Source organism: Nansenia antarctica (genome assembly GCF_963989245.1).
Source record: "Nansenia antarctica genome assembly, chromosome: 15".
Lineage (NCBI taxonomy): Eukaryota > Metazoa > Chordata > Actinopteri > Argentiniformes > Microstomatidae > Nansenia > Nansenia antarctica.
In genome coordinates, this window is record NC_137685.1 from 2,834,030 (window position 1) to 2,861,347 (window position 27,318).

General features: G+C 44.5%; 1 protein-coding gene across 1 annotated transcript in view; it reads left to right on the top strand.

Moving 5' to 3' along the window:
• ptprga (protein tyrosine phosphatase receptor type Ga) overlaps positions 1–27,318 on the top strand; it is a gene marked incomplete at both ends in the record, with an annotated part of 174,891 nt that overhangs the window by 83,280 nt on the left and 64,293 nt on the right. Inside the window, 2 exons of the mRNA XM_080545768.1 lie at positions 15,643–15,825; positions 20,248–20,396. Coding sequence (XP_080401894.1) covers positions 15,643–15,825; positions 20,248–20,396 — 332 coding nt within the window. The remainder of the gene's footprint in view (positions 1–15,642; positions 15,826–20,247; positions 20,397–27,318) is intronic.

The following is a 27,318-nucleotide window of genomic DNA, read 5'->3' on the forward strand; positions in this document are numbered from 1 at the left end:
TGGACACACGCCACTAAACCCGCACACGCGCACACACACACACACACACACACACACACACACACATTACCACGCACTCCCCCTCCCACCCACCGGATACCGTATGAGCAGAGGTCACAGTTAGCATTTGAGAGGACGATCGACTTTTTTATCGGTTACAAAAAAACTAAACAAAACAAAAACAATTCTATGGCCGCTGACCATCAAGGAAAGAGAGAGCGGTAATAGAAGCGGAGGCTTAGCGGTCTCGTCTACGGACCTTAGCAGGCAGATGGGCGGAGGCGCGGCTGCCCTTGAATGTATTTATTCCTGCCTGCCATCAATACGGCGAGCGCACCAACATAGCAGGGAAGAGAAAAACAACAGGCTGCTTTCTAGCCTGTCCGTAAGAACAGCAACGCTTCAGCCACCCCCCAGAATATAAAGCGACGCAGAGTGGAGGTGGAGGAGGAGGAGGAGGAGGAGGAGGAGGAGGAGGAGGAGAGAGAGAGGGCCAGGCTGGAAACAGAATGACTTTGGAATCTAAAGCAGGGCTTGTATCTTTTAATTAAAATCACTTAGAATCAATGGGGACCATGGAGAGGGCTAGGGGCCTTTTCTCTCTCTCTCTCTCCTCTTTCTTCATGTCTCTGTGTGTCTGGTTAGAGTGTAATGAAGGGTCTGCTTTTGGATTTGGGCCTGGAAAAGAAGTGGAAGAGGGGGGGGGGGGGGTAGAGCTAGTGGTTCCCTTGGGCACGGGGGGCCTGTGGTGGCCCCAATGAAGGAGCCAGGGGGGGGGGAGCCGATCTCCAATCTCACCTCCACGCCCTGACTGTCGACCTGCTCTCTCTCTGACGTACCTTTCGATAGTCAGGCGGAAAGGTAATCAAGTGAGAGAGACGTGCGAATGATTTGACAGCCTAATACTGTTACATCTATCATCTAATACATCTAATGCATCTCATCCATTCATCCGTCTCCCATTCAAGTGCAGGGACAGACATAGATGCAGCAGGGTTAAGAAGTCCAGCTGAAATTATGGTAAAATTGCAGGATCCTTTAGAACAGGGCGGCTTTGGTTGTCGGGAGAGACGTGTGGTTGCTATGGGGAAATGAGGACGATGTTGTTAGAGGGGAGAGAGGTAAATGAGGGAGGAAGCGGAGGGACAGGAAACCTTGCAACAAAGAACCTGTATGTATGTATGTGCCCGTTTCAAATTCAGACGATCTCTATTAGTTTACTGTAATCTCCAGAGATATAATCCTTAACTAAAATACATGGCACATCTTGGATACCTAATGTCTGTATGTATACAGCATCTTTGGATGATTCATAATGACTCTACAACTAGAAATAATATGTCACACCACATTGTACAAAATGGAGATATGATTCTTTGTTGTGGGAGAGAGAGAGAGAGAGAGAGGTAGAGAGAGAGAGAGGAAGAAAGACAGAGAGAGGGAGACAGAGAGAGAGAGAGAGAGAGAGAGAGAGAGAGAGAGAGAGAGACAGAGAGAGAGAGACAGAGGGAGTGGGTGGGGTTGGTTGGTTGGCTTTTTATCAACAATATTAGCATATTGAGATGATGCATTGGTCTCTCAAGTATAGGGCGGCTGTGTCGCAGGAGGTAGAGCCGCCGTCTAATGATCACAAGGTTGGCAGATCGGCGGTTCGAGCCCCGGCTGGCCACATGTCGAAGTGTCCTTGGGCAAGACACTGAACCCCAAAAATTGCTCCCAGTGAGCGGGCCGGCCGGCGCCTGGCATTGTAGCTTGCCGCCATTGGTGTGTGGATGTGTGTGTGAATGGGTGAATGAGAGGCCGTTGTAAAGCGCTTTGGATAAAGGCGCTATATAAGTCAGTCCGTTTACCATTTAATAGTCTTCCTTCGATTCAGGTGTTTTGTTTCTACATTGAGCAACACTTGAGATGGTGTGAGATCTTGGCTCCAGTGTGAAAGAACGGCTTTGTCCCAATAGTCTTCATAAGATTCATAACCTTATTTTATTTCCTCATTGACCACTATTCTGGAAGGACGTAGCAAGTGGAATTGCTGTGATGGAATCCAATATAATCAAATTACAGATCTGTTTTATTGAGGAGATGAAGAAAGGCAGCCATTTTGGAGAATTGAGACACATCCTATGCTAGGACACCATCTGTCTGGCTATTCAATTCAATTCAACTTTATTCGCCATGAGGAACATAATTTGGTATTCTACCATGCTGAACAAGCTACAGTACATACAACAACAAGACGACAACACGACAATACTCAAGACAAAATATACAGTACCAATATGAGTGAATATTATGAATAAATATACTGTACAACTAAGTGCAAGAACATGTAAAGTGCAAGGTGCAATGATCAGGAGTTATTGAGGAGGGCTGTGGCTTTGGGGAAGAAACTGTTCAAGTGTTGTGATGTTTTTGTCCTGGTGGCCCTGTACCACTGTCCAGAAGGGAGTAATGCAAATAAGCTGTGAGCTGGATGTGAGGGGTCAGACACAATCTTATATAGACTGACCTCAGAGCAGCAAGCTGCTCCAGAGAAAGAGATGGGGAGGTAAAGAGATTGCTGCAAAAGGGTATTCATCAAGCGCATTATTAGATTACATCTCTACTCCTCCTTCTCTCTGTTCCCCCTTTTACGGCTGAAATTATCAAGTCTAATTTAGCCGTGTCGGAATAGTGAATAGCAAATTAACAAGGAATCAGATATATGACAGGGTTTGATGAAAAAGTCTGCAAGTCATTTTCCAGATTATGAAAGGGTAGATTGTAAGCTTTCAAATGATATGTCATACATTGAAATCTGAAACAAGTTGAAGAAGTCATGCATGTTTGAATATTGAATACTATCATGCACAGATCAGCCTTAAAACATGTAACATTAGATATATAACGTTAGACAGGGAGCGCAGATTTGTTTTTATGGCGTTCCAAAGTTCAAAATTCAAAGTTCGCATTGAAGTGCACCCCCCCCCCCAGGTGGCAGGTGTCTCTGCCCGCAAGAGGCCCACCTCTCTGGGGCACACTCCGTGCCTCTCAGCCTGCGTTCCATAAAGTGTTTTAGCCTTCCCCCTTTCCACTGGTAATAAGGAATTGGCAAGAATAGATCGATATAAATAGATTTAAACATTTAAAAACAGATGAAGAGAATGAATACAATATTGAGATAAAAGTGTTATTACTGGAACTGTATTCTATTAGCGGGATCATGCACTCTATTCCGGGGCTAAACTGTGCAGTGTAGCTGGTGTCCTGGTTCCTCCAGCAACCGGACACTTCCATAAATAACAAAAAAAGATGTAATGTCCCCATTTAAATGTAAATTAGATAGTTCTGGTGGCCTGGAGTGGTCCAGTGGTCTAGCACTGCGGTCTACAGTGTATACATATGCCCATGTCGGCATGGGTTCGAATCCGGCCCATATCCTGCTGACATAACATCTCTCCCTTCTTCTCCTTACTTTCCTGTCTGTCTTCACTATATCTGTCCAATAAAATTACAAATATGAGTGGGACTGCCCCTTATTAAATTAGATAGTTCTCGATAAGCACACCTCTGAAAACCTGTAGAACAGAAAACCTGCTATTTGAACCGGCATGATAGCGATTGTTTTGTTATGCTTGTTGTAAAGAAAAAGGTCAATAATGCATTGAAACGACATTAAACTAAGATAACAAGTTGGTTATCATCATTTTTCTAATCTTTATTAATAAGTAATTACAGAAAAACTAAATGACATTTGATACACAAATTCCGCATTGCCTAGAGCGAAATCGGTTGGTATTTAAAAATGGCGGTTGGCGGTTGAACTCGAATATCAACCTGGGAAGATGTTATTGAGACGATTTCCATTGACCAATCAACGGTCTGCAGCATCACATCGTAGCACGGATGGTACCTTTCGCTCCGAGTCAGGAAGGGTAGCTAAAACCAGTACGATACTACGGCCTGCTACAGGCCAGTTGGCATTGCATGACATTAGAATTATAAGGTTCTATCTCCATTTTTGTCAACATTGAGTTTTTTACATAATCTGATCCATTAGGTGTTTATTAATGCCTGTGTGGTGTTATTTTTAAAATGTTGACATTTTTCAGTTAGTAATTCATAAAATACAAAGGTTCCATCTCACAAAACATAATGGAATGTAAAAACGTTGACGCTCAATATCTCTGAACTGCCCTAAACGGAGATAGAACCTTATCATTCTAAACGGAGATAGAACCTTATCATTCTAAGCTCACGTCAGGAGAAAGCAAAACAAAGCGGGCCCACAGGTTCTGTTACGGTACGGGACGGTAGTGGAGAAGCACCACAAGGTATCGCAGCTGTGGCCGCGAGGGGATAACTTTCTCTGTTTGCTTTAGATGAGATCTGGCCACAGGCGATATTTGTTGTAATTTTTTCCAACTTATTTTCGGACCACCCCCACCCACCCCCTCCTAAGTTGGTTAAATCTCTTTGAAGTATTGCTAGTATTAGATTGTTCCCACATCGCTCAAGGGGGCTTCCATTATCTTTTATTTATCGCCAGAAAAAGAAAAGAATGGCACATAGAACGATCCAGAAACAATAATACAGATGGCAGGCTGGAATGCAATCATAGGCAAGGTCAGAAGGATTTAATGGTATGAAAAATCGAAAATCCTGATGTTTTTGCTATGACAGGGCACATCATCACCCTGTTGCTGTGTTTGCTTGGAAGTACCCACACACACTCTCTTTCTCTCTCTCTCTCTCTCACCACACACACACACACACACATACACACACACACTCAGACACACGCACACGCACACACACACACTCTCTTTCTCTCTCTCTCACCACACACACACACACACACACACTCACACTCTCTTTCTCTCTCTCTCTCACCACACATACACACACACACTCTTTCTCTCTCTCTCTCTCTCTATCTATCTCACCACACACACACATACACACACACTCAGACACACACACACACATACACACACACTCAGACACACACACACACACTCTCTTTCTCTCTCTCTCTCTCTCTCTCTCTCTCTCTCTCTCTCACCACACACACACATACACATACACACTCAGACACACACACACACACACACACACACACACTCTTTTTCTCTCTCTCTCTCTCCCTCTCTCTCACCACACATACACATACATACACACACACTCAGACACACAAACACACTCACACACACACTCACACACACACACACACACACACACACCCTGGTAGAACAGATGTTGTCAGCCAGGCAGGAAGGTCAGGCGCTCACGCTGAGCTGCAGGAATACAGATCACAGGTATTCAGAAAGCTCTGCCCCGGCCTTTTGTCTGACCTGTCTCCTGGCTGTGTGATGTCAGTGACGTGACCTTCTGGTCAGTATCCCCCCCCCTCCCCCCTACCACCACCACCACCAGAGTAGGAGGAGGTCCTGAGACTTATCCTTAGAGAAGACCTGAGGCTGTGTATCGCCAACCTGCATGTCGAAAATAAGTTGTGAACTTGATCTAGAGGCGACTCACTTTGGTTCCCATCTGGCGTAGGCTAGTCGGTTCCCTGGAGCTATGAATGTTTATGTATGTATGTATATATGTATTATAATGTTTAAAAAAAAGGAGACAACAGCAGTGATGAATGTTTAATGAGACATCATTTCACACAAACTTTCCCCTGATACATTTTGAAGAACTGGCATAGCGGTCATAGAGACAGATGAGCTCTACATAATCAATAGGATCTAACGCACAGATGAAAACACAAATGCCTAGCTGCGGTGTTCTGATTGCATTAACAAAGCAACACATTTGCTAAAACGAATGTTCTAAAGGCAGGTGAAGGCTTGTCTTCATTGTCGTCGTTATCACTGTCGTCGTCATCATAGTTGTCGTCGTCATCATCATTATAAACATCATTATCATCCTCGTAACCGTCGCTTTTTTTTACATGATTATTACCAGCCACCATCTCCACTATCAACACCATCAGGCCTACTGTTCTCACCACTATCATCACAGTCATTATCATCACCATGATTATGTTGATATAACTACCCATTCAAAGTCTGGTTGTGCAGATAAAAGCGATCTAAAACCGGCACAGTGTGCGTGAATAAATGATACCCTCCGCCTCATGCCTTGTCTCCCTCGCCAGATCTGGCTGCGTTCATCTCTCATTTTGTTTCTAAGTGAAGCAACACTGTTCGACGACGAGGACGAGGCTGCAGTCAACTTCAAACACATTCGACAGGAAGATTAAAACAGATAAATGGTTACTTTTCCTCTTCAGTAAAAAGTATTGAATCGAGCGGAGAGGAGGAGAATATGTTACATCAACTTAATGACTCACATCTAGCCTACCCCCCAGAAGAAAAAAAAGAACACGAAAAAAAGGTGAAGGAGAAACACTAGAAACTACTAAAACTTCACTATCTGATTCTCCACCATCCTCCTATCATTTACTGAGTGTTGCGTTGTGAAGATGGAGAGAGTGGGCGGAGGGCAGGAACCATCTCCCCCGTATTAGCCACGCCAGCGCATTGAGTAGCCGGTTCCCTTGACACTTCTCACACACCGGATTTTAAGATGTTGATATTGATATTCAATGAGACATGATGTTATTATGAGGTTGTTATAAGAGGATGCAATTTGCAACGGCTCTCTTTTTTCTTTCTTCCGCTTTTTCCATTTGACTTGGCGTAACCCGTGGGTGGGTTATGAGTGGAAGAGAGAAAATAAATAGGTGTTGTTTGGCCCTCAGCGCGCGTTTGTCGTCTGTTTGTCCTTGAGACGCATCTCTCTCAAATACAAGATTGGTATGAAGAGGAGGAGGAGGGGTGGGTGGATGGGGATGGAAAAGAAAATAGCATGAAGTGAGGGAGGAGAGGTGTGCGTGTGCATGTGGGTGCATGTGTGCTGATTGGGTGTGTGGGTGTTTTATTTATTTAACTTGTATATATATAAACGAATATATATATATATATATATATATATATATATATATATATATATATATTTAACGTTCAGGCTCTGTTGAATGGTCAGCTAGGATCAGGGGCGCCGAGATTCTGGGCCCCATGACAGAATATCATTTTGGGCCCCCCCACCTAAACCACCCATCAACCTAAACCCAGTTAAAGTTGATGAACTATTGATGCACTGTAAGAAATTCAATGATGGACATCTTTTGTAAATGTAATTTAAAATTACAGTTAATACAGGAATCAACAATTCAGCAAAGAAATCTCAACATTCTTTAACTTATTAAATTAAGACTTGAACAACACAAGGACAAAAGTATAATTAAATGAAGATTGGAACCCAATTATAAAAGTATAAATCACACAAAAAGCAAAAATATAATTTTAATGGGGTGGTATTGTGTCTAAATAAATGTAGATATTGTAAAGATCAGTTGGCCATAATACTGTCAGGATTAGATCAATGAAGAATTACAGCAGAGAGATATTTACTGACTCAGCATTGCTTGTTTCACACAAAGACAAACGTGTCTTATACAAGAGGGAGCAACACAGACATGGTGCCAGCGAAATTGAATGTGAAATGGGAAGATTTTTATTTTTACACTGCGGCAGTACTGTGGAATAGTATACCCGGAGAGCTAAAAATGATATCTAGCCTAATGCACAACGATTCAAGATAGGAGTAAAGAGATCAAATCAAATCAAAGCTAAACGCTGGGCCTTCTTAGTAGCAAAATCTTTAATAAGATCCTTGAAATCTAGTGATGAAGCCAACTTGCTGTGCAGCTGTCATTGTCCTTTGTTACTTCTTGCTCTTCTTCTTCTGCATCTTTACCACTGCTCTCCTCTCTGGCTGCCTGGCTTGAAGAGGGCCCTGGCATGGAGTATCCATAGGTACATCATTCATAATGTCCTATAATAGTATTAACATAATAATACATACATTACACCAGATTAGCTAACTTAAATGTTATCTAGCTAGCTAACAATATTATTAAGATGCCAGTGGTCAATGTTATTGCAATTACTGGAAGAACTATTAACTAAATATGAATATTAGCTAAAGTTGTATTCAATGCTTGCATGGTAATGCAGCATACATTAAAATATTCAAAATATGTTTGTTAACCCCAAACTCCTATCGCTCACCTCCTTCTCCTTCAACTGGGAGGCTGCATCTGTGCATGACGTCATTAGCATGTAACATTATACTAGTTAGCTAGCTAGCTATAGCAAGTGTGCATAGCTGCTGGATAAAAATTCACTGAGCTCTAAAAACCTATATTTGGACCAAAATTACACTCATCTCATACATTTAACTGAAATTATACTGACAGTGCACTGTAAGTTAACTTTCCTTGAAGTTAATGTTAATTAGCTATAGCGAGCTAACTAGATCATCCACACAGTGATTAGATCACTAAACCACACAATGACTGTTGTCTAGGTAGCCTACATGTTATGGGCCCCAAAAGAAGGTCTGTGAATGAATACCCTTCTTTTTTTTCTTTTTTTAACTTTGTGACTAGTTGTCTGCCTTTTTTGCCACTCTCCTCGTTCTTTACTTTTACTTTTCTCTTTTGAGACCCTGACTTTGGCTTTGCCTGTGACGTCATCGTCTCTCTCCTGGTCAGAATATTGGCGGTAACGTTCCTCTAGTCTAGCAGCTCGTGCGCGGTGGACTGAACCATGCAGTGAATAAAGAGAGGGGTAAATAATAAGGCTTAATTTTGTTAAACATAGAGAAACAAAACTCCAGTTTGTTTCTTTTGTGACTTTTTTAAATACATAGAATTATAATTTGAAGTCGGCTACATTAACGTCCTTATGATAATAATAATAATTATTATTATATTATTTATAAATATAATATATATTTAAAAAGATTCTCATGGGCCCCTGTCAGTGCTGGGCCCTTAGAATCGTCCTAACTTACCACCCCCTAGCGGCGCCCCTGGCTAGGATTATGGTTGGAAGTGCATTGTGGGAAGAGTGGCGGATGAGCGAGGTGACGCGGGGGAGGTGTGGATGGATGTGTGCGTTCGTGTTTGTGTGTATGTTTGCGTGGAGCCTATATATAATCTGTCAGATCCATCACAAGGATAAGTCGTTAAATGTACTGTGACAGTGTCTGAGGGTACTGAGTTTCCGGTGTGTCTGATTTGGTGTGATGGTTTTTGTGTGTGTGTGTGTGTGTGCATATATGGATGCGTACGCAGTTTGTTTGTGTGAGTGTGTGTGTGTGTGTGTGTGTATTGTGTCTGTAAGGATGTTTGGAGGATAAGGATAACTGTGTAATGGGCTGTGACAGCATGCATACACACACACACACACACACAAAATACACATGCCTGAGGTCTCTAATTAAGGCTGATTGACACAACGGCCCAACAGACATCCCATTTCCCCCCCCATATTCGGTTGTTAAGTCGTGACGTGTTTCCGGGTCCAACGTTGGCTGAGGCGCTCTCTTCGAAATGCCTCAGTAATAATAATAATTCATTATATTTGTATAGCGCTTTTCCGAGGCTCAAAGACGCTGACAATATGGGGAAAACAGGAAAGTGCTGCTGTGTCCCTTGTTGTATGAATAGATCCCAGTCTAAAAAACTATTGAACTGTCATTCTACCGCTTTAGTACACTGGTACTCTGGTTAATTGGTAAATTTTTGGTTTGGACCCGGAAATTGCTAACCGTCACACGTGAAGTCAGACTTAACAACCGAATTACCCCCCATGTGGAATAGCCCAAACATCCCATTCAAGGGGAGAGGAGTCGTGTGTGAGCAGCTAGAGGGGCTAATTACTCTCATTACTAGCTATATTTTTGCTATATTACTCAGAGGTGTCCTATTGTAAAAGCAGCATGCTCATTTGTGTGACTCGAGTGTTATTACCCCAAATGTGTGCGTCATCAGTTGATGTCCTGTTTTCCCACTGCATGAATAGTTATTGAATATCGGTAGGCTTGTTTCGGGGTCTAGTTTGGTTGGGTAATTCCCTTGTTGATTTCTCAATCCCCCCCAACCATGTTCTCTTTCATTGTCCATAACTAATTAGAGGCTGCTGCCAATTCCCCAGAGGAGCTTTTGTTACGAAACGCTTCCGGGAAGCCAAATTCTGTTGTGTTTTTCTTGACATCTCGTTGTTCTTGAGTTGTTCATGGCCACCAGGCATGTGTCACCGCCGCCCGCCCACACTGATCGACTGATTCATTCCTGTTCATTAATTAGCAGCTTTGAGTGACAATAGTTTCCATGGATGTGCTCTCAGGGTCAAATCTCAGTAGACTGTATTAACGACAACAAGTTACAGTTTGAAGGAGATGTGTGCAAATTAACTTTCACACGTTATGGCTTGACAACTGGCATTACATCATTGCCACCTTTTCTCTTTTAATCGCTCTTACCCCCTTTTTTTCCTCCTCTCACCATCAATTACTTATTAGTCTTATTCATACAGTACTTCCAACTGCACACATACGGTATTTCCTCCAGGTTAACGTTGTGTAATTGGTTACAGTCGTAGTCTATTTTGTTCTTCTGGAAGAGGAATGGACAGTACTGGCTGGGCTGTGTGCATCCTCTCCAGGTGGAGGAGGATTTGATGAAGGGCTGCTCTCGCTCCTGCCTGCACTGGCAGATTACACATAATACCCTGAGTGACTCAATTGGGGCCTCTTCTGGCAAGGCGAAGAGCTCCTGAAATACCAGCAGACTTCTCAGCGCATTGATTTCTGCCATTTCCCACTAATCTTGATGGAATCGACGGCGCTGAGAAAGAGGCCATAGAGCATCCTGAAATAGGTGCTGGGAAAAACAGGTGGGAGTGGGGGAGTGGGGGAAGAGGCAGTGCCTCAAGCTTCCATGCCTGTTCTGTAAGCTTTTTTTTCTCTCCATTACTATTTGCGTTTGTTTTGTTATATCCCTCTGAGAATGGCAGATTTTCTTTTCTTTCCAAAGGCAAATTCCCCCGAAGGTATGTTTGCTTTCGTGTAATGAGGCTGTCTTTGGGGCAAGCGTTTCTGTAATTGTGCTCTTTAAGGCTGCCTCGAAACACCACACAATCACGCTTTCTTGTTTATGCTGCTAAATTGGAATGTAGTAGAGGGCTTTTTCGATACGGGAACGCCTGAGCGAGGTACAGCAGCAACTGTGGCTGCTGGTAGAAATCGCTCGTAATTGACTGAAAAGCCTCGAGTCCCTCGAGGGCGAAGCCAGCCATAAAGGTGTATTTACAGTGTTAATAATTCACAGAGATAAAATGTTTCATGCCCCTCGGAGAATTTGCGGACAGTTGGCCATGAAAAATGCATGGGAAACAACAGATTTCTGAAAGGAGAGAGAAATAACGTTGCTCCTCTTTCTCTCCACCGAGGGGGGGGTGGGGGGGGGGGGTGAATGTATGACTATTCATGTCACTAGGATAGTTTTTCCTATTGGGCTGTGAGCGATGTGTCTGTGTCACACATCCTGGTTGTCAGTGAGATAGATAACAGTATGCATTGTAGCTTCCTTCCTCCGTTTAGGACGTGTCTGTGAATGTTTTATAGACGGTGGAGTCTAAGAGGACGTGCTCATATTTTCAACGGAATCAGTGAATTCCCTTTTCCTGCGTTCCATTGTGTACGCCTGTCCGTTGGTCTCTCTCTTTCTTTCAGGGTGTGTTCTCACTAGAACATTTGCGGAATTTAGGATAATCGGAGTTTAGGTTCAAATTCGCTTTGCTCTGCGTCGTTTGGAGCTGTGAGAACGCGCGTTCGAAGTCGCTCCCGGAGCAAACAGCCGACGGATGCTCCGCTTGAAAAGGGTGGTTTCGCTCCGGTTAGAAACGACGCATCGAGGCAGTCCATAGGAAAACAACAGCGCATGCGTGTTGATCTGGATAAGAGCGGGACGAACGGGCAATTTTCTATTTTTCGGACCAATCAACTACCACGTCTGTTGCTTCGATTGCGTATGTTACTTCGTTTACATAAAGGGCTGTGAGAACGCAAATCAGAGAAATAATTTATGCGACAATGTTGCAAACTCATCCACTTTCTCCAGCTCAAGATTCAGACTTTCATGTGAGAACATGACCTCAGATTCACCCGCCCTCTTTTCTTCACAGATCTGAGTGTGTATGTTGAACGAGACACTGAACGGGAAAACTAAATTGTAATCAGAGAGTAATACACTACCTTTGATAAAGCCTTTGAAGTCTAGAAAAGAGTGAATTAAACAATAATGGTGTTTCATCAAACAGGCTGGGGTTTTCCATTAGAGAGGGGCATGATGGGGTGTTCAGAATATGTAAAAAAGAAAATTGACTTTGAAATTGGAAAAAAACCATCTTTCAGCACCTTGTGACGTTAGAATTATAAGGTTTTTTTGGTCAAAATTGAGTTTTTTACATAATCTGATCCATTAGGTGTTTATTAATGCCTGTGTGGTGTTATTTTTAAAATGTTGACATTTTTTAGTTAGTAATTAATCAAATACAAAGGTTCCATCTCACAAAACATAATGGAATGTAAAAACGTTGACGCTCAATATCTCTGAACTGCCCTAAACGGAGATAGAACCTTATCATTCTAAACTCACGACCTGTCTACCTGTTCATAGCTCAGGAGTGAGGTATCAGGAGTGAGGTATCAGGAGTGAGGTATCGGGAGTGAGGTATCGCTGTCGGCGCCCCACTCGTAGGGAGGGGGTGATACTCTGTAGGGAGGGGGTGATACTCTGTAGGGAGGGGGTGATACTCTGTCGCTCTAAAGGTGAGAAAATGAGACATTGCGAGGTATCGATCTGTGGGAAGCGCGGGGTCAGAGGGGGAAGAAATGTTGATGTGACACCTGGTGGCCTGCTGCTTTTAGTTCCTCTCCTCCCCGCCCCGGGAGAGGGCAGGTGGAATGCACAAGGGGACAATGAAGGAGAGACACAAACGCCTGCGAGCCTTCCTCATTTATTACTGTGTGAGCTCACTGACACTCACTAACTCTCCGCTGTAGAGGCATGGCTTCAGCATCGTTAGACCTATGGCCTACGGGAGACTCAAAAACATATTTTTTGTTAAAAAATGGGAGGCTTAGCCTAAATTGGTCCCATATTTTTCCAGATAATGTTTGCCTAGATAATGTTGGTCCAACATTTTCATTAAGGCCAATATTGGTTAACATTGGTTAAATATAAGCGCTTTGAGTTGCATTTCATGTACGAAAGGCGCTATATAAATAAAGCTTTACTTACTTACTTACAGAAATGGCTACGGTCGATAGGCCTGTTATTTGATTTGACAAGATATGGTCAACATTCTAAATAAGGGGATTGCAAGGTTCAAGAATCTGAGATGAAAGAAAGATATATAGTCCGATATTATCTACCACAGCCATCTCCATTACCTCATAGCCCGGCCAGGTGTGTTCCGTGTTATTGGTTTTTCATTCAAGTAAAGGTGGTCCCTCTGCTTGCGTTACCCCTCCCTCCCTCCTCCCAGTACCGCAGCGCAGCGCTCTGCACACATTAGCTGCATTAAAGCAATGACTAATCGCTTCACACCGCCGCCGCCCCCACTGCATTCTGGGTCCAGACACGGCTGGCTGGATCCATAGCCGCCCTGCGTTCTCTCTCCTATATGAAATCCAGACCTCTCCAATCAATACCCACCCCAAGGCAAGGCATGGGGGGGGGGGGGGAGAGGCGCTTCCTAATTCAATGAAATAGACATTACCAACCTCTCCGGACGCACGCAGGGCATGGGTAATCATAGACAAATTCATTTTAAGACCCGGGAGCCCGAATATTGCTTTCAATTAAGGGGTGCACTTTGTGCTGTAGATAGTAGGGAAAGTGATAGTGGAGAGAGAGAGAGATATTGGGAGTGAGTCCCTCCCTCGCCCCTCCCACCATGGACAGGAGGTTCAGACAGTGTTGGATATACTATAGGAGAAAAGTCGATGGGATTCAAGGTTAGGATGCATTGGTAGTGGGATATGTTTTTAGTTTTTCTTTTGAGATGTTCACCCACCCCACCCACAGTCAGTTCATTGGATTCCGACGGCAGTAAGGAATCGGCTTTTCGTGACGTTAGAATTATATGGTTCTATCTCCATTTTTGGTCGAAATTGAGTTTTTTTACATAATCTGATCCATTAGGTGTTTATTAATGCCTGTGTGGTGTTATTTTTAAAATGTTGACTTGTTTTGTGTCAGTAATTAATAAAATACAAAGGTTCCATCTCACAAAACATAATGGAATGTAAAAACGTTGACGCTCAATATCTCTGAACTGCCCTAAACGGAGATAGAACCTTATCATTCTAAACGGAGATAGAACTTCATCATTCTAAGCTCACGTTTTGTTGAATGTATTTGCATGAATTGTTATGTGCAGGGTACAGATCACTCTTTCTCTTCATTGGATGATAAAGGATTGCTTGACTTGAGTCCCAGTAGTAGTAGTGTGGAGTGTGGACCGCTGTGTGCTGTGGTGCTTCTCTAGAACTGAGAGAGTGTTGACCTCTCCCACTGAGGACACTCTCTTTGCTCTGCTCTGCTCACATGTGTGGACCATGAGAGTGAGAGTGACAGGAGAGTGTCCATCGTTCACTGTTGCCATGGTATTGACCTCCTCTCATCCCCTCTCTCCCCCTCCCCTCTCTCTCTGTTTTTTTTTCCTACCTCTTCCTCTCTCTCTCTCTCTCTTGCTCTCTCTCTCTCTCTGTCTCTCTCCCCCCCTCTCTCTGTCTCTCTCTCTCTATTTTTTTCTCCCCTACCTACCTCTTCCTCTCTCTCTCTCTCTCTCTCTCTCTCTCTCGCTCTCGCTCTCTCTCTCTCTCTCTCACTCTCTCTCTCTCTCTCCCCCCCTCTCTCTGTCTCTCTCTCTATATATTTTTTTCCCTACCTACCTCTCTCTCTATCTCTCTCTCTCTCTCCCCCCCTCTTTCTCTCTCTCTCTCCCCCCCCTCTCTCTATCTCTCTCTCTCTCGCTCTCCCCCCCCCTCTCTCTCTCTCTCTCTCTCTCCTCTCTTCTTCCTACCTACCTCTTCCTGACTCCCTGGTGTCACAGTAAGACTGCTGGTCTGGCCTCGGGCTGTGCCTGGCAGCAGAGAGTCTGTGATGTAATCTTTGCATAAACCTGCCCTCACTCGTTCCTGTCTGAGGAGGATGTGTACGGAGTTCCCAGTCAGCTACAACTAGCACAGCCAGGCTACAACTGCATTCACTCACGTCTGGGAGGGGAGGGTGAAATGCTGGTCAACGGCACAAACAAACAAAATGTGCGGAAGAAAATGTGGAAGTGTGAAGGCCAATGCACACGGCCCCGATTTTGTCGCACCGCTGAATTCGATTCCATTGTTTTGAATGAGACAATGCACACGGCGTGCGATGCGATTTTGTCGCACGACAACATTCGATTCTCCATTCACACCCACTCACTTCGGTGGTGTGAATTGAGAATCGAATGTTGTCGTGCGACAAAATCGCACGCCGTGTGCATTGGGCTTGAGCCATCACAAAAGTCTTTACGCAAGAAATAATGACACTAGTATTCCAGTTGTGACACATTGTCGTCAGTGAACAACAAATTGCTTGGCATGTCGGTTAGCCAAAACGGTCTTTATGCCTCGTCATATCGGACGAAAGATTGATGTGTTTTGTTTTTTTTCCCTCAACTTATTTAGGTACGTACGGACCAGAAGAGGGCTGGTCATCAGCATACCCAGAATGCAGAGAGAGAAACCAGTCTCCCATCAACGTCGTCGACCAGGACACCAAAGTGTCGACGGAGTACCAGGAGCTCACGCTGAACGGCTTCGAGGCCGAGTCCTCCAACAAGACCTCCATGAAGAACACCGGGAAAACAGGTGAGGCTCACTATCCGTCGCAACTGCTTTAACACTACAACAGCCGTGCCTATTTGACCTACTAGTAGAGCCGCCGCCTTGGGGGTCAAATAGACCCCCTTTTTAGAATGTAAATCTGCTATTTACACAAAGAGATCACTAGAGGGCGCTTCTTTTTTTTAGTCTGCCTCCTCCTACACAGAAAAACTGCAAAACAGCTTTATACTAGCTTATCCTGAAGTGATTTAGAAAATGTAAGGATGCTGGGTGGTAGAACGCACATATCTAGGACAAGTCATGAAAGGAGGGTCCTGAAATTTGATAGAGTGCAAAGATAGAATTAGTTTTTACTCACACGGGTCACCGTGACCCCTCACAGCTCTTCTAGTGTTAAATTCCATAATAACAACTCATATGTCTCTGCATATAGGTGAGTAGTATCTTTGGTCTGGAGTGGATATAGTATCTGTATGCATTTTTCCACTACAGTACAGTGTTTGTATGACATACGGTCTGACATACGGTACTGTACCTAAAACCACACACAACATTGAATTACATCCGATGCCTTTTCTAACAGTCGTAGTGCAGTCGGGAATATAAAGACGGATGATAGGAGCAGGTTTCCACAGTCATGTGATGCTTCTGGGACATCTGCATTCAGCTCATATTCTGTAACATCCCATGGATTTATCCTGTCCACGACAGGTATTTTTCACAATTTCTATGTGTCACAAAGATGGATGGTTCTTCTTTCTCTGCCTACAAATGGAGTTTAAATGTGTGGGGAAGAGAGAGGGCCACAGGTGACTACTGTTAGTATTGGCAGCCGCCACAACAATGCCAGCTATATTATTACAACCTCTCTCACTGTCTGTAGTTTCAGTTTCATCTTCTGTTTCTATAAGTAATTGTTTGGAATATCGAGACGTGAGCTCTGGTACACTTTACCGCCGTATTGCGTATTGTGGTCTCATATTATTATTATTATTATCTCTTCCAAATGGTCCGAAAGGAAAGGACCCCTTTCCCTATGCAAGGAAACGTATCGCCTTTGGAAATGACGGACAGAGCCTTGTACCTCTCTGTAATCCATCGCTTAGTCACCTTAAGTGTTCCTCCCAAAACTGTCCTATCTATCCCATGATGAAATTGTAGATGGAATATTATAGCCCATAGTGGGAATAGCCCATAAAGCTATAGCCATATTCTCATCAACGTTAACGGTTAACGGTAGTGCCAATGCCATTCCCAGTCCGTCTATCTCTCTAAGCGTGAATTCCATGGTGAATGCCCCATCCGCATGGCTCTCTCTCTCTCTCTGGTGGAGGGACATCTTGTGAAGAATGGATGTCGTGTACAGGTGGAGGTCGTCTGTCTGTAACGGCAGAGTGTTGGCTTTATCCTGCCGAAAAGGGGGGAACATACTAGTATTGTGTGTATTCTCCCAGGGGAGAACGGAGTGGTTGTCTCAGAGTAGTGTGCTCGATCACTGTCCTTGGAGCGGGCGACGGGGGGGGGGGGGCGGGGGGGGGGAGGAGAAGAGAGAGAGAGAGAGAGAGAGCGAGAGCTTCGTCAGCTTCACTCAGGATGAAAAATGCCCGTCCCTGATCCCCACAGAGTGATCCCTGGGACACTGATGGCCACAGCCACCTCCCCCCAAGGCCTCTGTGTGTGTTAAAGGATGGGGGCACCGCTGAGGCATGGGTGGGGATGGGGGGGGCTGGGGAGTAGAGGTGTGAGGGGGGGGGGGGGGTAGAATCAGTGTATGGCGGAGGCGCCCATTTAGCCCAGCGGTCGCAAAGCCCGCAGAGCCGAAAATAAAGCACCAAGACAAACAACAGCTGCGGAACGAAGTAGAGCCGCCCAGCGTCGCACCTACCTAGCGAGCGCCCCTCGCTACATAATGCATGCCTAACAAGACAAATGTACCTCTTGTTGTGCCATGCATTATTTATAAACATCCACCACTATTTATACACGACAGCTGAGCGTTTTATCTGTGAAATAATCACCTGAAGGAAGCCGTGACGTGCCGGTGCGGTAAACCATAAGGGAGGGGGTAAAGCAGCTCTGCATAATGGAATGCCGACGCCGTAATCAATTTTTCAAAGTCGGCCAGCCTCCCATGAAGATGACAGCTTCACCTGAACTCGACCGACCCCTTCACCTTGAAGCAGGTAGCCGTCCGAAATGTCTCACAGCCGCAGGAGAAGAAGGCCAGAAGGGAAGGTTTGATGTGTGGGCAGAGAGAGAGGGATGGAGGATGGAGAGAGGGATAAGGGGGAGGAGGGGAGGGGGGTGAAGAAGGGGGATAGCTTCTTCTCCGAATCATATCAAATAAACCTTTTAAGAAATTCATGAGGGCTGGGAAAGCCTTGAAGAAATATTTGCATTGATCAGGGGCTTTATTTTCCACGCCAGCCCCCTGTTTTCACACCCCTGCCATCCAAGGTCTTTCTGGCTTAACATCTAATTCCGGCTCGCCTCTTAGAAACTAGCCCCGAACACTGTGCGTGACTCGCTAATGAAACTCCCAAGGCCTAACTTTTCACGCACACGCCGGATTAGGACTGGTAATCAACAAAAGGCGAAAACAAATGATGAAAAAAGCGAGCAAGAAATGTGTTATTTCCCTGTCGTCCTCTGAATGCTAATGTAGGCTATGATGTCGCTAGCCGCGACAGTTGAGGCCGGGGCTTAGCTGTATTCTACCCTAGCAGGGACAGCGGACTGTGTTTTGTTTTGTTTATTCCCCCAGATCTATTCAGATGGACCCTGCCGTTCTAACATAGCGATTTCAGGGTCTCAAGGTTTTCAGCCAAAAAAAGGGCTTAAGACAGGATGAATGTAATGTAATCTTAAACCCCTGTTTTTCTGAAGGACTTCAGTTGGTGTGTCGACAACGTTGTGAAGCAGAGCGATACGTCCTCCTAGCGTCTCAAATGTCGCTATTCACGTGAAATAAAGTAGAAAAGGAGCTAACAATAACTCCAAGGAATCACTTGAACTTGGCAATTGAATTGGGCAATGTCTCCAACTCGTGACGTTAGAATTATAAGGTTCTATCTCCATTTTTGTCAAAATTGAGTTTTTTTACATAATCTGATCCATTAGGTGTTTATTAATGCCTGTGTGGTGTTATTTTTAAAATGTTGACATTTTTTAGTTAATAATTCATAAAATTCAAAGGTTCCATCTCACAAAACATAATGGAATGTAAAAACGTTGACACTCAATATCTCTGAACTGCCCTAAACGGAGATAGAACCTTATCATTCTAAGCTCACGAAATGTCTCCAACTTCAGAAATGTCAGACCACCTCTGTCAGTGAGTCGTGCTGAGTACATTGGGTGTACTCTGTACTGTATTTCACGTAATATTTCTCGTGTTGGACATTTTTGCAGAAGTGACGGGTATGACAAACCAGGCCACTCACTGTGCTTGAGTGGTCGTTCTAAATGGGACAGAAATCTCCAGTGAAAGGTGGAATAGGAACGATTCGGAAAATTCAATCAGAGTAAGAAATCTGCTTGACAATGGGAGCACTTATTTAAGGTCACAATGCTTAATTAAACGCAGGTCCTTTTCAGAGCCAAATTTGTGAATCAGGAAATTAGCCCCCCCCCCCCCCCCCCCCCTCTATCAATTCCTCACTTTACCTCAACGAGGCTGTGATGAAATAACAAAAGACTTGCGAAGGCAATTTGCAATAAGTTTAGGAGATAGGAGATAGCTTTTGCCATGCAAATTAGCCCTTCGTTTGAGCCCTTGTCTTTGAGGCCGACACAGACCTTCTAAAGGGACCGTGTGTAATATTCAGCACATCTCCCCAAAGAAAACAAAATAGTTAAATAGTTAAGCTGCCTGCAGAACGAATGTCCTCAAACGCATGTCCTTTTTCTTCCTTTTTCTAGGCTAAACAGAGGTTTCATCCTGAGTGTTTTTTCCGCTGTGTGTGTGTGCGTGTGTGTGTGTGCGTGTGTGTGTGTGTGTGTGTGTGTGTGTGTGTGTGTGTGTGTGTGCGCGTGTGTGTGTGTGTGTGCGTGCGTGCGTGCAAAGAGAAAGCTTTGTGTATTGTATAACTGTACTGAGAGAGGCTCTTGAGTACTGCCATTCAAACCGCATTGTTCTGGGAGCAGTTTGTGCATGTGTGTGTGTGTGTGTGTGTGTGTGTGTGTGTGTGTGTGTGTGTGTGCGTGTGTGTGTGTGTGTGTGTGTGTGTGTGTGTGTGTGTGTGTGCGTGTGTGTGCGTGTGTGTGTGTGTGTGTGTGTGAGTGTGACTCACTAGACTTAACTAGTTTGAAACGGTAAACACATATTTTGTTGCCTTATTCTATTATGCTTCTTCATCTTGTTTACGTAGTCGATGTTACAGGATATGGATATGAACTGTTAGTGAACTCTCTCTCTTTCTCTCCTTCTCTCTCCGTACCTCACAGTGGCCATCATGCTGAAGGACGACTACTTTGTGCGGGGCGCCGGCCTGCCCGGGAGGTTTAAGGCTGAGAAGGTGGAGTTCCACTGGGGCCAGAGCAACGGCTCGGAGGGGTCCGAACACAGCGTCAACGGCCGGAGGTTTCCTGTGGAGGTGAGAGTCAGTGGTGTAGTCTAGGTGATACGCAGGACTACGCCGTATACCCACTAGGAAAGGCCAAGGATTTCCATATACCCACTTAAAAGGATGTGAGGATACGTAACGGCGTTTTGTGACAGAACTTTCACTTTCATTCATAAAATTCACCCCGTCTGTGTTACGAAGCACTTGAATTTTGGACCATTGGGACTGACTATAGCGTCATATACCATCATGGAGTTACTGTACCCACCCTCACCTGGGAGAGGGAGGAGTTAGTGTACCCACACCTGGGAGAGGGAGGAGTTAGTGTACCCACACCTGGGAGAGGGAGGAGTTAGTGTACCCACACCTGGGAGGGGGAGGAGTTAGTGTACCCTCACCTGAGAGGGCATATGATGAGATGAGAGGGGTCCAATATGGCAATAATAATAATAATAATAATAATAATAATAATAATAATAATAATAATAATAATAATGCTGAAGGGTCTACACTACTACGGGTGTGTGGGTGGGTGTGGGGGGAGGGGGGAAGTAAACAGACTCTGGGGAGAAAAGAAAGGTTGAAGGGGAGAAAAAGAAGGAGAGAGATAGAGAACAGAGAGATAGAACAGAGAGACAGGGAAGATGACGTGACAGTGAAGTCAGGTGACAAGACAGAGGAGAGCAGTGAGACTGCAGAAAGACGAAGAGGAGTGGAAGTAGAGTGGGATGGAGGGATGGAGGGTGGTCCCGTATCGATCAGACAGGCCATTACGGGGAGGCCAGGCCTCCGGAGGGTAATGAACAGGGGGGGGAGGGGGGGAGGAGGGGGGGGAGTGACGGCTGGATCACAGTCCTGAAGCGTGATTTATCTTTATGGATGTCCATCTGGCACAACATGGTGCCGTTTTAGGATCCAGTTAAAATGTCATGATATCTCCCAACACACTGGCTGGCCGTGGGTGTGTGTGTGAGGGGTGTGTGTGTGTGTGTGTGTGTGTGTGTGTGTGTGTGTGTGTGTGTGTGTGTGTGTGTATATACGTGCACGTGTGTGTGTATGCGTGTTAAAATGTCATGATATCTCCCAACACACTGGCCGTGGGTGTGTGTGTGTGTGTGTGTGCGTGTATCTCTCTCTTGTATAGCAAATGTCACTCTTACCCAGCCATGCATCACATTATGTTGATGTGAAGCTACTGTGTTGTTTTTTTCTCATGATGTCAGTGTAAGAAAAGTTCACCTTTGATAGTCCAGCTTGAGAGAGAGAGAGAGAGAGAGAGAGAGAGAGAGAGAGAGAGAGAGAGAGAGAGCAAGAGAGCAAGCGAGCACACACACACATTGCGGCGAATGCTCACCATTAACACAGTCAAGAGAGGGAATTAGTGTCTAGGAGGTAATTAAATAATGTCAGTGGTGGAGTGTGTCCGTGTGTGTGTGAGTCATAGCTCTCCAGCAGATGACATTACCTGTGTTGAAGGTTCAAGGTGAACTCTTATAGGAATGTTAGGGGCAGCCACCTCTCTGCGTTTTCTTTCACCAGGAGAAGAGCCGTGTTCATGGTCAGCGTCACACATGAGTGAATAACAGCAGATGTTATTTCTCAATGTCAAATTTCATGTTTGAAATAAAAGCATGGGAACGGCGTCTCTGTCATTACATAGTCAATGTTTCAGTTTTGCTTTGTTTGTTTTCTGTTTTGTCTGTCTGATCATTTCCCTTGGAATTGTAAAGCGTCCTTGGGTTTTTTGAAAGGCGCTATAGAAATTAAAGTTATTATTATTATTATTATTATTATTACATTGCAGTGGGATCCACTGGTCAACGGTACTGGCCACGTTGGTACATCTGTCTGCAGTAGACTGCGGCCTCGTGGGTTATGGTCCATCCTGTTCAGATGTTTCAGGCGATTCCTTTATGAAGAGAGATTGCAAGAGACAAGAGGTTTCGTCAGGAACGAACAGCTAAAGACCCTGAGTGGTTTCTCAGTGCCGTTACTTAGACATAATGGGCCCAGTAAAATAGTTCAGTGTTGAATCTCTCATTTGAGACATCTCCCATTGTTGAATACCATGGCAACCTTGCTTTCAACCTGCAAACACAAAGCTAAGAATCTAGGTGTGATTATAGATTCTGACTAAAGCTTTAAGCCTCACATCAAATCTATCACTAGAAATGCTTTTTATCATCTACGGAATATTGCAAAAGTTAGACATTTTCTCCGGCAAGCTGATGCAGAAGTGTTAATGCATGCTTTTGTTATTACACGTTTGGACTATTGTAACAGTCTCCTTTCTGGTCTTCCGAAGAAAGCTATTAGCCAGCTGCAATTAGTCCAAAATCCAACAGTGAGAGTTTTAACCAAAACAAGCAGACGAGCTCATATAACTCCTATTTTAGAAACTCTACTGTTCACTGGCTTCCTGTTAGGTTCAGAATAGATTTCAAGATCCTTCTGCTTGTTTATAAAGCTCTCAGAATATTTGAAAGAGCTTTTACTAGCATATCAGCCCAATAGAGCTCTCAGGTCTTCTGACGCTGGTTTTCTCTGTGTACCACATGTACAAAAGAAGAGATTTGGTGAGGCTGCATTCTCATTTTATGCACCCAGATTGTGGAACGCACTGCTAGTTTACATTAGGGATGCAACCTCAGCACATATGTTCAAGTCAAGACTAAAAACCCATCTCTTTAATATTGCCTTTAAATGACTAAATAATTAAATAAAAGTAAGATTATATAATGATTAAATCACTTTGAGCTGCAACGTTTGCAGGAAAAGCGCTATACAAATAAAGTTATTATTATTATTATTATTATTATTATTATTATTATTATTATTATTTCCCCCTTTGAACTGAACCTGAACTCAATGTCTGTGGTTCCCCCAACAGCCTCACAGAAGCGTCTACTGTACATCTGGTTACATTGCGCATTGTCTTAGATCAGGTGTGGAAGGTTTGATGGACAAAGGTTGAGGCTTTAGTTGATTTGGTTAATCATACATTGTCTTCATCTACAGTACCTACTTCCTCACTTCTCGCCCTCTATTCTGATCCTCATTATTGTCCAATCAACAACCCCATAGTGGTCTTTGATTGCCGTCACAGAAATGGCAGTTAGCTAGTTAGTTAAGGCTGTAATTATAGGGAGAACCCCTTTAGGGAGAACTCCCCCTTCAACCTTTATAATTGAGACGACCAACGTCTAATTGACATAAGGTTTGGTCTGCGACAGAAGTGCCTGTGGATGATTATATGCATTTGTGATGATCACGCCTCCTCCTCCTCCTCATCTTTCTTTCTCCCTCCTTCTCCTCATTCTCTTCCTCCGTTTCTGACTCTCGCGGAGCAGGTTAAGTCCTGTAGTGTGTGATTGTGTTCGGATTGTACGGAAAAGGCTGCTTTCTTTCGTTCTTTCTTTCTTTGTAACTTTTCTTTGACCTCCCTCAGAGACTTTTAGTAACGATGTCAAGGAAAATTGACAAGGAAAGCAGGGATTCTAGACGCTCCAAGCGGGATTGTGTGGGTGAGAGAGCGAGGGGCTCTTTGTGAGGCTGTGTGTGGTCCTGTGAGGGGCTCAAGAGCCCAGTTTTTTTGTTTGGTTCTCTTTTTTGAGCTCCATTCAATGGCATGGGAGATAATCTGCGCTGTATCCAGGCATGTAAGCCCTGACCTCTTAAGAGAGGTTACACACAGACAGGAACAAAACAGCATTATCGCATGCCTGTGTGTGGATGTTTGGGTCGGTTCCCTCTCCGATTCGGGGGGAGTAATGAATGTGTCCACCGTTGGACGGACAGAGAGGCTGAAAGTGAAGGAAGGATAATAACAGAATGACTAAGAAAGAACGAAAGCAAGCAAGGAAGACAGAGAGACAGAAAGACAGAAAAACAACCACAGCTTGAGATAAATACTGTGTGTTTCATATGCATAGCCAGGCACCCTGTAGGCGTCTGTTCCAAAATTTCACAAACGATCAAGAACCAAACGGTTATATTGATTGTAACCTCGGAGGAGCACAGATGCTAGCAGGGTACCAGACTCGCCCAGTGACAGCATGCGGCCCGTAGCTTTTGGCCGGGTGTCCACAGGACCCCGCCTGTCCCCTTGGATGACTGTCACAAACCCACTCTGGCCCTCGTCGCCGTCGGTCGTTGCTCGGTCTGCGCCCTCCCGCGCTCCTGTGAATACTCATGAGTGCCGCATGCTGCTGTCATCACAGAGGAGGTCTGGCCGCAAAATAGCGCTCTCATTTTCTTTAAGTCCTCTTGATGAATGATGTATGATTTACAAGCCTCGCCATTTAGTAAGTGTTGCCTAATAAGCCGCCTCTTGAATGGCATGATTAAACAGGGCCCCGCTGAGCTCGACTACCTGCTGTTTTAACTGTAATATGGCGGTTAATATGCCAGGCACAGCCACGCGCCACGCAGCCACAAAGCACTGACTCCCGTCTGCATACATCAGCTATGAGTGACGTTAAAATGACAAGGTTCTACCTCCATTTTTGGTCAATTTTGGTTTTTTACATAATCTGATCCGTTAGGTGTTTATTAATGCCTGTGTGGTGTTATTTTTAAAATGTTGACATTAAGTTGAAATGTTTTAGTTAGTAATTAATAAAATACAACGGTTCCATCTCATAAGACATAATGTAATGTAAAAACGTTGACGCTCAATATCTCTGAACTGCCCTAAACGGAGATAGAACCTTTTCATTCTAAACGGAGATAGAACCTTATCATTCTAAACGGAGATAGAACCTTATCATTCTAAACGGAGATAGAACCTTATCATTCTAAACGGAGATAGAACCTTATCATTCTAAACTCACGCATGGTGTATAGGTCTCCTACATAGTCACATTCATATACTGTATGATTCCACGTTGTTTTCCGATTGGTGTCCGCTGCGGCACTCATACGAAATCGTCGTATCTCGCGCGACGCTAAACGACTGCTCATCTGATTCGATTTGCGTAGCTCCGCCCCCCCGAATCTTAGAGAAGATTCCGGAAAACAACAACAAGTGGTAAATGAGTTACGGACAGGATTAGGTTGGGACTGCTGTCATGATTTGATTGTATGAAGCCTTAACTTCATCAATGTCTGTCTGTGCAGGATCACTAGAGGGAATGCTGTAGAGGTTTGAGTGGCTTCGACACAATCGCAACAGGGATCGACAAATTACGTTTTGATCGGAAATGTATCTAGCGAATTAATTTGTCCGTGGTTAATCTGGGATTCTTGGAAACGGAGCTAAATGATCATAAAACCTCACATTAGATCACTGCTGTTATCTTTCAAGGAAAGCCACAGTCAAGAAAGCACAGTCGTTTACAGTCAGACAAATACAGTATGACAATCCTATCAAAACATAACATTTGGGATCAGATCTCTTCGGGTTACACCTTAACTGCTCCTCCTGAGACATCTACTGCCCCCCAGCACTGGGTCTCCTGAAGACGCCCGCTTTTCCCCTCTATTGTGTCCCTAAAAACATAGATTGACCCCCTTGTACTGTTTCTCCAGTGTCTAAATAAAAAATAAAAATAAAAAAAGAACCCTAGGTTTAGAAGAAGGTGATAGAAGAAGGTTTTTCCTTCTATCAATGGCCCCGGGCCTGAGCTGGATTACTCTTCCTGCTTCGACTGGTGGATTGATGATTCACTTGCTTAGTATTCAAATGTATTGATTGTAAGTCGCTTTGGAATAAGGCGTCTGCTAAATGCCAAAAATGTAAAAGACCACACAGGTCATTATTCCGGTCCACTCAGGAGACATAACCTCTGGGAATCTCACACCGCTACTCACACGTTCCAGTGTGGTGAAGGTGTGTTAATTTTACATTTACATTTACATTTTTGCCATTTAGCAGACGCCTTATTCCAAAGCGACTTACAATCAATACATTTGACTAAGCAAGTGAATCATCAATCCACCAGTCGTAGCAGGAAGAGTAATCCAGCTCAGGCCCGGGGCCATTGATAGAAGGAAAAACCTTCTTCTATCACCTTCTTCTAAACCTAGGTTGTTGTTTTTTTTCTTGTTTCTTTAACATTTTATTTAGACACTGGAGAAACAGAGAAACAGTACAAGGTGGGGGCAATAGAAGTTTTTAGGGGACACAGTAGAGGGGAAAAGCGGGTGTCTCCAGGAGACTCAGTGCTGGGGGGCAGTAGATGTCTCAGGAGACGCAGTGCTGGGGGGCAGTAAATGTCTCAGGAGGAGCAGTTAAGGTGTAACCTGAAGAGATGGAGGTCTTCAGTCTACGACGTTCCAGTGTCGTCTGCCCGTTTCCCCGCCTGTGATTGGCTGCGGTGACTCCCCTCCTCTCACACTGAGGTGATAAGCTATCTATTCTGTCCATCCTATCCTGGCCAAGCTTCTTCTCCCTCCTCCTCCTCCTCCACCTCCGCTAAGGCTGGACATGATAAACGAGAGACGGGAGGGATGGAGGGATGAAGGGATGAGTGTGGAAGCCGCTCGGCTAGCGCTAGCCTTTACCCACCTGCTTAGATAAGAGAGGCACAGTAAATTAACACACGGTGGGGGGGTGAGAAAGGCGGCGTGGAGCGAGAAAGGTTTGCACACGCACACGCCCGCACACACAGACACACACACACACACACACACACACACACAGACACACTTATACATATTGCCTCTGGTGTCTCTCTCTTTTGCACGCATGCAGGTGCACACACTTGCACACCGACACACACACACACGCACACACACACACGCACACACACACACACACAGACACACACGCACACACAGACACACACGCACACACACACAGACACGCACACAGACACACACACACACACACACACACTACCGCAGGTATCGCAGATAAGAGATGTCATTGATGAATGGAATTTTATTTCCCGTCAACCTTTGCAGTGAGGCAAAGGAAAATAGAAAGTGCCGTCCTGTGCCAATCGATCTG